This window comes from Vombatus ursinus, unplaced genomic scaffold, assembly GCF_900497805.2.
Source record: "Vombatus ursinus unplaced genomic scaffold, bare-nosed wombat genome assembly UNPS02010769.1, whole genome shotgun sequence".
In the NCBI taxonomy this organism is placed as follows: domain Eukaryota; kingdom Metazoa; phylum Chordata; class Mammalia; order Diprotodontia; family Vombatidae; genus Vombatus; species Vombatus ursinus.
The window spans coordinates 3698829-3712629 of NW_020950547.1; the positions used below are offsets into that span (position 1 = coordinate 3698829).

The 13801-nt window shown below is 43.5% G+C and overlaps 1 protein-coding gene and 2 non-coding genes across 3 annotated transcripts; all 3 read left to right on the forward strand.

Moving 5' to 3' along the window:
- The first annotated feature begins 5749 nt into the window (after positions 1 to 5749).
- Positions 5750 to 11967, forward strand: ATP5F1B (ATP synthase F1 subunit beta). The gene is made up of 10 exons (XM_027855025.1): positions 5750 to 5891; positions 6405 to 6587; positions 6892 to 7066; positions 7577 to 7698; positions 8323 to 8507; positions 8994 to 9152; positions 9266 to 9388; positions 10088 to 10300; positions 10533 to 10734; positions 11532 to 11967. The coding sequence occupies exons 1-10, from the start codon at positions 5765 to 5767 to the stop codon at positions 11627 to 11629; spliced, it is 1587 nt and encodes a 528-aa protein (XP_027710826.1). The 5' UTR covers positions 5750 to 5764; the 3' UTR covers positions 11630 to 11967.
- Positions 6688 to 6764, forward strand: LOC114038046. Its single transcript, XR_003568538.1, has one exon. It is a non-coding gene; the product is annotated as a small nucleolar RNA SNORD59 (small nucleolar RNA).
- LOC114038045 lies at positions 8134 to 8206 on the forward strand. Its single transcript, XR_003568537.1, has one exon. It is a non-coding gene; the product is annotated as a small nucleolar RNA SNORD59 (small nucleolar RNA).
- Positions 11968 to 13801: the final 1834 nt, after the last annotated feature.

The following is a 13801-nucleotide window of genomic DNA, read 5'->3' on the forward strand; positions in this document are numbered from 1 at the left end:
TGTGTAATGGATTTTGTTTTTCTTGTATTTTTAGTTGGGAGTAGGGGTGAGTGAGGGGGTGGGTAAGAAGGCAGATTTTGGCTGATTAAAATTTTTTTATACTTCTTTTGCCATTTAGTCAATTCTGATTTTTAAATAGTTTTTTTCTTCAGTAATTTTTGTACCTCATTTACCAAGCTGTTAATTCTTGTTTCATAATATTCTTGCATAGCTCTCATTTCTTTTCCTAATTCATCCTTTATTACTACTCTTACTTGGCTTTTCAAACCTTTTTTTTTTAAACTGCTTTAAAAATTCTTCTAGGAATTCTTATGGGGCTTCTATCTAATCTGTATTTTTCTCTGAGTCTTTGCTTGTAGGTGTTTTCAAGTAACTATCTTATTTTGTCTTTGTGTCTTGATCTTCCCTGTCACGATAGTATTTTTTATGCTCAGGTTCTTCTTTTGTTGTTTGCTCATTTTTTCCTGCCTACTTACTGACTTTAGACTTTGTGTTACTGTTGGGTTCTGCTCACCTCTGGGGGGGTGGGAGGATGTTTGACTTGAGCTTTTGTCTTTTATGTCCTTCTGCTGTTTTCAAAGCTTAATCTGGGGGCCTATAAATTTTTGGTGCTTCCGAAGTGGTATGATCCAGGGAATAGTGGCTGCCTTCCTGGTTTACACACTTCAAGTTCCTGACCCAGGTCTGGGTCTGTTGGCTTGTATGTGGTTGAGTTTCCTTAGAATGCTGCTGGTTTCAATCACAGTCAGCCTGCTGGGAGGTTCTGGTCTTAGTCTCCTGACTTGGTTTATTCCACTTCAGGCTTATGTGTGGGACTAAATGTTAGCACTGAGTACCCCACCTGCTCTTGGGCTCAGAGATACACAGCTATGTTTCTGGGACTTGTTCCTTGCTCCTTACACAGGTCAGGCCCCTGTGGTCTCAAGACTGTGACCACTCCTCTCTGCTCCTGGAATTGTGATCTTGAGCTGGGTAACTACAGGGGTCCCCTGGGGTCTCTTTCTGCCCAGGTGTTCAGTCTCCTTACTGACCCTGGATGCTGGACTGCTCTCTGCTGCTGCTGCCACAGCCTGGGACTGCTCCCACTTTGATAGGCACCTGACCAGCCCCCACCCCAATGTCCAAAGACCTTTCTGTCTGTCTTCCTAAGCTGCCCAGGGCTGGAAAAATGACCCAATGTGACTTTTTCTTGGCTTTCTCCATCAGAATTTGGTTTGGCACATTTTCTAGATCATTGTGGAGAGGGTATGCTGGAACAGCTAGGCAAAAATGCTGTCTTTCACTCTACCTCAAAAATGTTTTATTTTTTATTTTTTTAAAGAAAAAGTAAGGAACTGGGAGATATGGAAGGAAGAAATAAATTTCAGAGTTCAAAGTCTTAGAAGCAGAAACATTTAGAATAATGGTGAGGGCCGTCAGTAAACTCTTCTCAATTATAAGAAATCAAAAGTTCCATCCCTTTCTTTCTCCTTTTTACAGTAGTGTAATCAGAGATGTGCTGGGGCCAATTCAAAACTAGGGAAAGCCAACTGTTAAATTTTCAATGTGAACATTTATACTTCCCAAAATGGCAAATGCCATAAATCAGAGTTTAATTTATTGGTTTTATTGATTGTCTAGACTTTAAAAAGTGGTTGAAAAAAATGTTAATAATGCAGATTAAACTTAAACATGGGTACAATTTTTTTTTTCCCCCAGAGAGCTGGTTGTTGAATATTTGCTAGCATATCCCTGGGTATGACCATCCCTATAAGTGAGTTGAGACAGAGGTCGTGGTAATTGATGAGGCTGATGAACAGAGAGGAGAGCAGGTTAAAGTTCTAGGATCTGCTTTCTCTTTGGGAATCTACTTACTCAAATGTTCATCTATTAGCCAAAGTTGTCATCTTTTTTTCTTTTTCAAAGTTTTCTTTCCTTTTCCCCACTCTCTAAAGTACAGTTGGATGGTCACTTAGCTTTGAGGTGACGGCAACCTTGCCTGGTAAGTGATGGGAGTAACAGGATCTTTATGATTCAATATGATTTGAACCAATAATGAAACACAGAGGAGAATACTCAGATGAACCTACTGCAAATAATAATAATTAGATCCCATTATTATCTTTCAGTTGTCCAGATCCTAACAAAGATCCCAAACAGAGGAAGATACAAGCCTAGATATAAGCCTCTTCCAAGAAGAGTAACTTTACCCATGAGGTAAAGAGACTTCCTTGGCTAGGTCACAAAACAAGTCAGAAGTAGAAACAAGATCTGAAAATCTATTCTTCTTACTTTCCAGCCCTATTGTCCCCTTCAACACTCAAACATGCTGCTTTCTTTTCCTAATGACTAACTGAAAGGAAGGAGAAATCATTTTTCAGGAGTTAGAGAAACTGACACTATGGTAAGACTGTGGTATCTTTTGTCTTGCCTGTATGTTCACAATTCAATTAATTTTAATATAATTTGTTATTTTGATACATGCATATGATGCATATAGTGTATGCATTTGATATCTAGTGTTTAATTGGTTATCTTGACCTGACATAACACTTTGTTTCAAGCCTCTCTAACTTGAATGGATAACCCACAGAATTCATTCGTCAGTAAGCAAATTTTTGACAGACATTGCAGACAAATAATGAGCTGGTCCCAGAATGGAATAGGAGAAGGAGAGCAAATTGGATTGCCTTTGGGAAATTATGCAATGATTTTAATGACCTCAGTCTTTTCCCTGAAAAAATGACCTATCTTTTAAAAAATGTTTTATTACTTTTTTGAAAAACATAATTGTCACTTTGCCCCTCACCCCAATAAAGTCCTCCCTCAGAACAAATACATACAGTCAAGCAAAACATATCAGTTCAGGAAGCCCATTTTAAGATTAGTATTCTTTTGGTGATGCTCTGTGGCAGCCAGTTTGAAATACCACACTCTCCAAAGAATTACATTTGTGGGTCACCCAAAGGGCAATGGAGAGGAATATGGTGGGCAAGATTAAACTGCAGTCTATTGCCAGCAAAGAATTATGTGGGAGTAACAGCCCAAAGGATATTTTCAAAGTAACATATGACCAGAAAAGGAGGCAAGCCTTTCATAGACTAAAAGTAAAAGATACCTGATGGATCACAAGGGTCCATTCAAGATTCTTGGGGCCTTCCTTTGGATTCCATGAAATGTTGGAAGATCTTAAGGAAGGCCCCCAGTAAGGTAAGTGAAGTTCTGTGAAAGATTTTATGGGAAGTCATGGACAAATCACACAGGATAAAAAGGCACAGATGGGTTATCACCTTTGGAGGGAGCACCACATGAATGAGATCACAAATAATAATGATAATAATAATAATCTATGATATATACTGCTTTAAAGTGTACAAAGCATTCTACATAGATTAACTCAGGTGAGCCTACCAGCTAACTTATGAAGTAGGGACTGTTGAGGTCCTGCCGGAAAGAATTCGACCCAAGCCTTCTTTCAGCCAAAGACAAGGTTTATTAGAACATCTGTCATATTGGGCATACTCTTTAGGAATCTGAACATTACTGTGCTATTGGCTAGATTGTAAGAATCTGAGCCCATGGCTAGATTATAAGAATCTGAGCAGTAGCTAAATTTTAAGACTCTAAGCACCTTAATGGAGACAAGATGGACCTTATATACAGAAAGACTATGGGAGGGATCTAGGAGTGGCCAAGTAGTTTGAGGTGACTGGAGGAGGGGTCTAAGGAGGATCTGAATGGGAGTGGCCAGCAAGCTGGGGTGAACAGAATGCCAGGGACCTGGACCATGTGGCCAAGGGAGCCTAAATAGGATTAAGGGTGGGAAGTGGCCAGGGCAATTGGGAGGTAACAGAACGGAATTGGGAGATTGGGTGTAGCCACAAAGAAAGGCCTGTTGAGTGGATTACAGCCTCAGGCAAACAGATTTGGCCATATGGGAAAGTCCAGGGTTTTTCCTTTTTGGAGTTGAGTTCGCGTCCTCATCAGGTACTACATGTGTTATTTCTCTATTTTACGGATGAAGAAGTTGAGGTGCAGTCCAGGGGTGTGTTGGAGTCAGATCCAAGCAGTGGAGCGCTGATGGTAAAATTTTCAGTGAGGACATTTATACCTTCCAAATAGGCAAAAACTACAAATTAGGGCTTGATTTATTGTTTTGTTGCTTGACTAAGCTTAAGAAAGTGATGAAGAAACTGTTAACAATGCATTTAAATGTAAAATCGGGTACTATGCGTTCCCCTCCCCCTGTCCCCTACCAGCCCGATTAAGTATTTACCAGCATACCACTTACCCATAGGATACAGAAGCAGTATGTGAACCCAGGTATTCCCACCTCTTTCTAGATCTATGGAAATATTAAAGTAACCCAGTTATTTAATAGAGTGTGTTGTGTTTGTTTGTGACATACTACCCAAACTTTAATGTCCTCATGTCTGCTAGAAGAGTGCTCTACACAGGCAGATGGCTAAATGAATCAATGAATTTACTAATGCCCTGTGTGTAATTTACATTTACGAACAAGAATTGGCATAAAAGATATTCATGAGGAAATGTAAGATCTGCCACCCTGGTTCATGCAGGCCCTCATCACCTCATGCCTGGACTACTGAAAAAGCCTGCCTGGTGGGGTTTCCCTGACTCAAGTTTCTGCCTACTCCAGTCCACTCAGCAGCCAAAGCCATCTTCCTAAATAGTTGGTCTGACTAGATCACTCCTTGATCAATAAACTCCATTGGCTCCCTATTTTCTCTGGGAGCAAAAATAAAATCCCTTGTTTGGCTTTTAAAAGCCCTTCATAACTTGGCCCCTTCCTACCTCTGCAGTCCTTACACTTGACTATCCTACAAAGACTCTTAAGATCCTGCTACGCTGGCCTTCAGCACCCTCCATCTTCTGACTCCTTTCACTGGCTGTTTTCCTCGTCCCCCCACCCCCCACCCCAACCATTTTGTTCCCTTTCCCCAGTGTTGCATGCCCTATTTGAACGTGAACTTATTGAGAGCAGAGACTTTTTTTTTTGCATTTCTTTTTATCTCTGAGCTCGACTCCGTACCTGGAACATAGTAAGTGCTCAATTAGCGTTTATTGACTTGAAAGGAGAAATTGAGGCGGGAGTTCACGCAGCAATGACATTGAGCCCCCGAAATAGGTACATTAGTGTGGCCACAGGTCTAAACGCTGCCTTGTTAAGAGTCAGTCTGTTTACGCTCACTTATTAATTGTGCTTTTAAAAATTACGTACCAAGAAGCACTGTGATAAGGTGGGGGATACAAGGAAAGGCTAAGAGGTTGGAATTACTTCTTTTCTAACGCCATTACAAAGACAAGCCAGGGAGGGCTCAAGGATCTAATCAAGGTCAGGCTGGCTACTGTCTATCCTACTATCTTTATTTCAAGGACCCAAACACCCTTAAGAACGAAAGTCTCGTGAGTGCCCAAGGGCAAAGACACCCCACGTGTTTCCCAGAGTTCTTCCTCTTTAAGGGTAGTTCCGCCCACTCCCTACTTCAACTGACACTCCTCTGGACCAATTGCCTTCTAATTTTCCGAGAGTTACGCCCAATTGCAGGCGATATCCAATGAAAATTAAGTGTCTGAGAGTGGCAACGGCTCTGACCAACGGGAGAAGGGCTGATAGAATTTGCCCTATGGAAGCTTGGCTTAGCGAGAAGAGCACGGAACTAATCCAATGCTAGCGCCGGACCCTGCTGGAGTTCCGCCCCTGCCACTGTAGAGTCGGCAGCTGAGGAAGGTTGCGGCGCTCAGTCTCTCCACAGACTCCGCCATGTTGGGGCTCTTGGGCCGCGCTGCCGCAGCCTCGGCCTCGGGCGCCCTTCGGGGCATCGGCGCCTCGGTGCCCTTGCCCCAGGCCCAGACTTTGTTGTGGGCGGCCCCGGCAGCACTCCAGCCGGGTAAGTAAACATTCGGAGATTGAGCCCATCCCCGTCAGCCCATGACCTTGAGTCGCGCTGGGCCTGTTGGCGCCCGAGCCGAAGGGAAGGAGGGAGGGAGATGAGGGGATGGCAGCGGGGCTGGGGCTTGGGCCGTGCCCTGCCATCTTCTGTAAAGGGCATTGGGCGGGGGGGGGGGGAGAAGCAGAGAGGGGGCCCGGCCCCGCGTCCCTTATCTCCTGGGCCTAGGCCGCGGGCGGCGCGGTGACCTTCCCGCCCGACGCTGGAAGCGTGGCCCCACGGAAACCGGGCCCTCCGTTGTGGGATTGGGGGTGGGAGTGGGGAAGCGGTGCCTGGTCCTGGATGAACAATGCGGGGCTGCGAGCCCACTTGCACGCCCCATCCCAAACGGGAACCCCGTCCCCCGAAGGCCTGCAGGAGGCCCAATCCCGCCCCGCCGGCCGAAGCCTGCCCGGGGCGAGGACCCTCGGTGACCTCTAAACGTTCTCTTCGTACTCTCCGTTCCCTCCGCAGCCCGGGACTATGCGGCCATGACATCCCCCGCCCCCAAAAGCGGGGCGGCCAGCGGGCGCATCGTGGCTGTCATCGGGGCCGTTGTGGACGTGCAGTTCGATGAGGGGCTCCCTCCCATCCTTAATGCCCTGGAAGTGCAGGACAGGGAAACCAGGCTGGTTCTGGAGGTCGCCCAACATCTGGGTTAGTACACGCTTCTCCTGGGGTCAAGGTTACTTGGACAGGGGAGAACTTGACATTGACATTATCCAGACGGCAGCCCATGCTTGCCCTGATGAACCTCTCTTCGGTGATGATTTTTAACTTGATGACTTTCGTTCTTCTGAGTTTGCTGAAGCTGAAATTCGAATCTGAGCAAGAGAGTTCAACCTGGCCTGGTGTTGGTTACTCATTTGGTTTTTTTGTGTGCTCTTGATAGAAACTACCAAGTAATAAGGTTAGATGAGTTTGTTAAACTGTTTTCTATCTCCCCCCCCCCCCTTAACAGGTGAGAGCACAGTTCGGACCATTGCTATGGATGGTACTGAAGGATTGGTCAGAGGGCAGAAGGTCCTGGATTCTGGAGCCCCCATCAAAATCCCTGTGGGGCCTGAGACCCTGGGAAGAATCATGAATGTGATTGGAGAGCCTATCGATGAAAGGGGTCCAATTAAAACCAAACAGTGAGTTCCAGTAGCTTCAGTTTTCAGCCAAGAGGTGTTGCTGTAGTACTCATCTGTCCACACAAATTAATTTTTTTTACACATTAAGTTTTAATGCAAGCTCTCAGTGTGATGATTCCCTCCTGTGACATTTAACGATTGCTCTGTGAAGAATGTTTGTTTAAAATTTATAAATGTGATTGATATTTAACATCATTGACAATTGATTATGATAAAATTAAGAGATAAAGGTGTTGAAACCTCAAGAACATACGCACCTAAGTTGTGATTTTTTTTTTCTTCTCATAATTGGGGGTTAAAGTATGATGATGAGTTTGCATAATTTATCTCTAAATTCCCAGAACTTCTAACTGTCCTCCTAGGATTTTTTTTTCCCCATGAAAGGGAATAATGGTATACAGTGTAAAATAAGGGAGTTTGTTGATGTGTACTAGAGAATCTCTTAGCTAGGAAGTTATCACTAGAGAGAACAATTCAAACTGATTACTTCCTGGATCATCTTCTGTACAGGTTTGCTGCTATTCATGCTGAGGCTCCTGAATTCATGGAGATGAGCGTAGAGCAAGAAATCCTGGTCACTGGCATCAAAGTTGTGGATCTTTTGGCCCCATATGCCAAAGGTGGCAAAATTGGTATGTTAAATGTGAGAGGCATTTCGGTGTTTTATCTGATGAGTACATGGCGTGGACAGTGTGGTAGGGGTGTAATAATCAAGAGACCCAGGTTCTAGTTCTGACTTTCCCACTATTTAATGTATTATCTTTGCGAGTCACTTTACTTGTTTGAGCTTCAGTGAACTTGGGTGTTAATAAAAAAAAATGTCAAAGGTCATATTTTAAAATGATTTTAAACATGGTAACGATGATGGTTTTATTGACAAATATGTTCTCAGCCTTAGCTTATGGCTCATGTTTAAGTAGTGTTTGATATGACCCAAGGACTCAAAGGGGTGGGGGGAGCGGCTTTAGATTCCATTATGGTGAAATTGCTTTATTGTGTAGCTCCTCTTTCTACCTTTATTTTTGTTAGGAGTTATATTTTGAAACAGTACCTCACTTATTAACCATCCTTCACTGATGAGTAGCTTTCTGACTTTCGTTCTTCTGATTTTGCTGAAGCCAGATGCCACTTCTGAGAAGGAGAACCAAAAATAATTTAGTGTTCACTATTATCCATCCTTTTAAACTTAAGGTTGTGATTTCTTGGAAATTAAGAATTGCTTATAAAACAGTTGGATATTCACCTTCTCTTCATAGGCCTCTTTGGTGGAGCTGGTGTGGGAAAGACTGTATTGATTATGGAGCTAATCAACAATGTTGCCAAGGCCCATGGTGGTTATTCTGTGTTTGCTGGTGTTGGTGAACGGACCCGGGAAGGCAATGACTTGTATCATGAGATGATTGAGTCTGGTGTCATCAATCTGAAGGATACCACTTCCAAGGTGATCCAAATATTGCCTCTACAACCTAGGCTTTTTTAAGAAGCCATTATGAACTTCTGTTTTATTTGTAATTATCTCATCTTAAAAGTCTCCCATGTTTAGTCTCTGTCAGAATTATTGGTACTTTGTTGTAATGTGCCCGTTCTTTTCTGTAACTTCCAACATTTTACAAATCTTACTTACCTTTTGCAATTTGGAAGCTTCAGATGACCCCTCCCTTTTTTTTAAAGTTTTCTTAGAGGGGTTTGGTTTGGATCATATAGAAACCCACTTTGTTTTAACTTTATCATTATCTTTAGTAGGAGGCAGATACAAGTTGAAAAATGATAGCATATCACCATAACTTATACTCAGGTACTCAGGAGTCTATGCCACAAACAGCTTTTCTTGACTTGGTCTTGGGCAGGTGGTTCTGTACCATTATAAGTTAGCATCTAGGTAGGTTTTTTTTTCTCCCTGCTTTCCTGAGTTTTGTGTCCACCACAGGTAGCGTTGGTATATGGCCAGATGAATGAACCGCCTGGTGCTCGGGCTCGGGTAGCCTTGACTGGCCTCACTGTGGCTGAATACTTCAGAGACCAAGAGGGTCAAGATGTACTGCTTTTCATTGATAATATCTTCCGATTCACTCAGGCTGGCTCAGAGGTAAGAGGGAAGATGAGAGATTGGAGGGTGGGGAAGGGGAAAGCTAAAAAGGTAAACTAAATGAAACTACAGGTATTTTAAAATCCTTGGTTCTCTCTCTTTTGTCCTTCCAGGTGTCTGCTTTACTAGGCAGAATCCCCTCTGCTGTGGGTTACCAGCCTACCTTGGCCACTGATATGGGCACCATGCAGGAAAGAATTACCACAACCAAGAAGGGTTCTATCACCTCTGTGCAAGTAAGAGAATTTTAAAGTCTTATACCTCCTACCTCCCACCTTTCCATTTGAACATTAGAACTGGTGTTCTTTTAAAAAAAAAAAGTTATATAAACATCTCATTACATTTTTGAGTACTTTCAAGCTTGAAGAAACATTAAAGAATCTAATCTACCCTTAACCTCATGGATGAGAAAAATAGGCCGAGAGAGGCTGAGTGACTTAACCTGGGTATACCTTGGATATCAGCCAGGATTTCACAGTAGAACCTGTGGTGCCAAGTCTGGTGCTTCTCCACAATACTGTGCTACCCTTCACAAACTTTTGGACACCTGCAAATCTGTGACTCCATTTTATAAAGTACTACAGGAAAGTAGGTACAGTACCTAGCCAGGTCACAAATTCTGTGGTGCATAAAAGTGAGGAGGAAAGCAAAGGGAATAGACTCTAGGTTAGCCATTGGTTCCCTATCAGATAAGTAGTGGGAGAGGCACTGGATGGGCCTTCAAAAGACCTAAGTTCTAGGCTTGGGCTCTGCCATAATCAGCCTGTGTGCCTTTAGGCAGTTTCTTATTGAGATATTTTATCTGTAAAGTCAAGGAGGTGACCAGATTTCTCTCTTTGGTGAAATAATACTAGAAGAACTTGAATTCTCCTGAGTTTGGAAAAAAAAAAAAAAGGTATCCTGCTTCTCAACAATGTTTAATTGCTCCATATTAGGCCATCTATGTGCCTGCTGATGACTTGACTGATCCTGCTCCTGCCACCACCTTTGCCCACTTGGATGCTACAACTGTGCTTTCTCGGGCCATTGCTGAGCTGGGCATTTACCCTGCAGTGGATCCTCTGGACTCCACTTCCCGGATCATGGACCCCAACATTGTTGGCAGTGAGCACTATGATGTTGCCCGAGGTGTGCAAAAGATTCTGCAGGTGAGCATCCCTGGAAGGAAGGAAGGAAGGGTAAAGATTTACATCAGTAGAAATAGGGATTGTCAAAACCATTAACGCTATAATGTTGGGATAGGAATAAAATATTAATACTGCTTTGAAAGATCCAAAAATAAAAGTGTAAAGTTCTAGTACCCTTGAAGATTCTTTCTAAATGAAAGGAATTAATATGCCCCTTTGCTTGACCAAGCTTAAATGAACATTTCTATCCTAGGACTATAAGTCCCTTCAGGACATCATTGCTATCCTTGGTATGGATGAGTTGTCTGAAGAAGACAAGTTGACAGTGTCTCGGGCCCGAAAAATCCAGCGTTTCTTGTCACAGCCGTTCCAGGTTGCTGAGGTTTTCACAGGACATTTGGGGAAGTTGGTGCCCCTGAAAGAAACCATTAAGGGATTCCAGCAAATCTTGGCAGGTAAGAAAACTGTCGAGTTGGATATTCTTTGCACGTTAAAGCATCTTAACAAAGATGCCTGGCATTCTCTAGAATGTATATACAATTTTCCTATTTAACTCTTGATTTCAGAGGTGTTCCTTTCACGTCTCACCTACTGAAAGTAGTGACTCCTAGTACTTGGGTTTTAATTTGCTCTTTTTTGGTAATTCCTTTTACACCTCTTTGTTCTTGATGCCACCATCCTTACTGAGATCCAGTGTAACATGCGTTCTGAACTGCCTGTCTTCCTCTAGTCCTGATCTTCTTTTTTTTTTTTTGTGACATCTTTTACAGGCAATCCCCCTCTTCCCCCCCCCCCCCCGGCCAAAAAAAAAAAACCCTCAGAATTTCTAAATTTCAGATCTGATCAGCTTCAGAAACCTTTAGTGGCATCTTCTTGCCCCATCAGCTAAGGACTTTGTTGTATCCAACCGCTGAGGGCCCTCATTTATTAGCAATCAATCCAGTCTACCTTTTTGACCTTATTTCACATTGTCAGTGTTCCCTTACCCCATGTCCTGCTTTCCTGTTGCCTTGTATTCACACGCAACTTTTCCTCAATTTTTGTCCTAGTATTTTCTTATTCATCTGAATGATAGGCGTTTTCCCCCCACCCCCCACTGTGACTGTCTCTTTCATAGTTAAGATCTGTGATTTTTCGTCTCCATGGACCTAGCACAATTCCTTCCACTTAGTGGGATGCTTTAAAGCTTTCAGTTTTAGCCTAAAAGATGAGAATCTTTTTCTTTTCTCACTTGTTTTCTTTACCCATACAGGTCAGTATGACCATCTCCCAGAGCAGGCCTTCTATATGGTCGGACCCATCGAAGAAGCCGTGACAAAAGCTGAAAAACTGGCTGAAGAGCACTCGTGAGGAGTCACCCTCATCTGCCACGCATCCTTCAATTTCATTTGTCCGAGAAACTACACAAGAACTTTCATTGGAAAAGCTGTGTACTCCCTGGATATTTAAACTTTTGAATAAAATGTACATCTCACAGCCCATTTTATGTGTCTGGGGAGAGAAAAGGGTAGAAGAGTGGATATTAGAATTGTAAGAGATGAGCTTAATCATCGAGTTCACTTTCCTGGTTTCCGTATCCTTATCCTTATCCTTCTCTAAGGCAAGGTGAATTTACTTTATGCCTCGACAAGGTTTTCTGTGCAGAGTCTCTAAACAAAAGCATTAAAGTACTAAGGTGGATCACTAAATTTGGCTCCAGATTCTTTCTTAATAGGACAAGAGGGGATGGAGAAGAGAGTGCTGTCAAGTGGGGCAAGTTTTGCCTTCAGTTTAACTTTTGCCCTGCTACGGTAGAAACCCTGAGTAACCAAGGTTGTTAATGGAACCCAGACCAGTAGAATGACTTAAATCACAAAAGATGTTAGTGGCTTACTGGGGAAGCTCCCATTATTTTCTTTAATAAAGGGCTTTAATAAATAATGCTTTTACTAAGTCCCTCAAAAACTGATAGTAATATCGTAACCCCTAATTAAAACTTTACTCAGCTTAAAGCACACCAAATCATAACTAATTGCTAAATAAAATGCATTTCATTTTTTTTAGACCAAATTCAAATCCTGCTTCACTTAATTGTATGACTTCAGACTTGACCTTGCTTAGCCTCAGTTTCTTTACTTTTAAATGAGAATAATATCGGAGCACTTCCTAGGGATGTGAGGTTTAAAAAAATCACGGGACATACAAAGCACTATATAAACGGTAGCTGGCATATTGTAAGGATTTCTATTCCAAGTACAGTTTTTCCGGCATAAACCTGTGCAGGAAAGGGAACTTAAAGGTGTGGGGCAATAGGTTGGCCTTGGGAGCGGTGGACCTGTGCACTGCGGCCCCTTAAAGGTCTGGGTAGTGCATAACGTTTTTTGTCCCCTGGTGGTTGATTTTTGACATTTCCACAGGTTCGGGGAAAGGTGAACCATAAGTGCACTAATGATGTCATATCTAAAACCTCAGTCTTTCCCTGAGGACGAGTATAACTACTTGTAATGAGAAGACCAAAGGAGAGGCCCACAGCTGCTCAGGCTGCAGTCTGTCAGCTTCACAGTTCACCATTTTGAAATCCTGAAAGAGCCATTTGCTGGGCTCAGGCTAATGATTGTTTACAAACCAGATGGGGCTTTTGTCCTGAGGAGGAGCCTGGTGGCTGCAGACTCCGCCCCCTGAGCCGGATGGTAGGAAAGGGAGGAAGTGAGGAAGAAGGGGCTGGCTGACTGACATTAACTCCTTTCCAGTCAGTCCTTTGAGGCACGGGCTGTGATGGGGAGGGACGCCACGGAAAGGAGCCAGCAGTACAGTGGGGACCCAGTGAGGTTCCTTTCCTATGCTTTATTGACATACCAGATCTACGTATCTGTGGTATTTGTATTTGAAACTGAAGGTGGAGCCCCAGAGCTGTGCCAGTCAGCCTGCTCCCAGAAAATGTGAATGTGGGGAGTTGGAGTCAATGGGAGGATCTATTTCCCTTCGGTTCCTAACCTGACTCCTGGTGAGGAGATGGCAATTTTCTAAAGTGCTGGTCTACTGGTTTTGTTAATCCAAGTGACCAGAATGCTGAGCTGATACCTTAAAATTCACCCCTTTCCTGGCTTCTTAGTTTCTCTCTTTTTCCATAACTAACCCTCCCTCCCACTACACCTCTGGAGTTGCACCACAAATGTGCTTACCCTTTCCTTCGTTCCACCCAGAGCAAACCCCTCCCCCAATATGTCATTAAGGGACATCGCCTCTAGGAGTTCCTTCTGAAAAAGGTTCTCAACCGGCTGGCTTTTTGAATCTTTCACTTGTTAGCTCAAAGTCTGAGCTCACTACCAGTATGGGGAGGACGGGAGCGGGGCTGCGAGGAAACAATAGTGGGGAGCTCTGTAGTCCCAATCTGACAGCCAACCCAAAGTAGATGAGTGTTCGCCATGGGCCCTGGGGCAGAACTCCAAGATGCCTAAAGGCACAGGATCAGAGAAACTCCCTAGGCTGACTCAGCAGGGGTGGGGCCCAACCTTTGCTCCGTTTGGGAATCAGGGAAGGTGG

Excerpts from the sequence above, each read along its gene's own strand:
- ATP5F1B (XM_027855025.1), top strand. The coding sequence starts at position 5,765 with ATGTTGGGGCTCTTGGGCCGCGCTGCCGCAGCCTCGGCCTCGGGCGCC. Across the intron at positions 7,067-7,576 it reads GGTCCAATTAAAACCAAACA|GTTTGCTGCTATTCATGCTG; the intron begins GTGAGTTCCAGT and ends TCTTCTGTACAG. Across the intron at positions 9,153-9,265 it reads TCACTCAGGCTGGCTCAGAG|GTGTCTGCTTTACTAGGCAG; the intron begins GTAAGAGGGAAG and ends TTGTCCTTCCAG.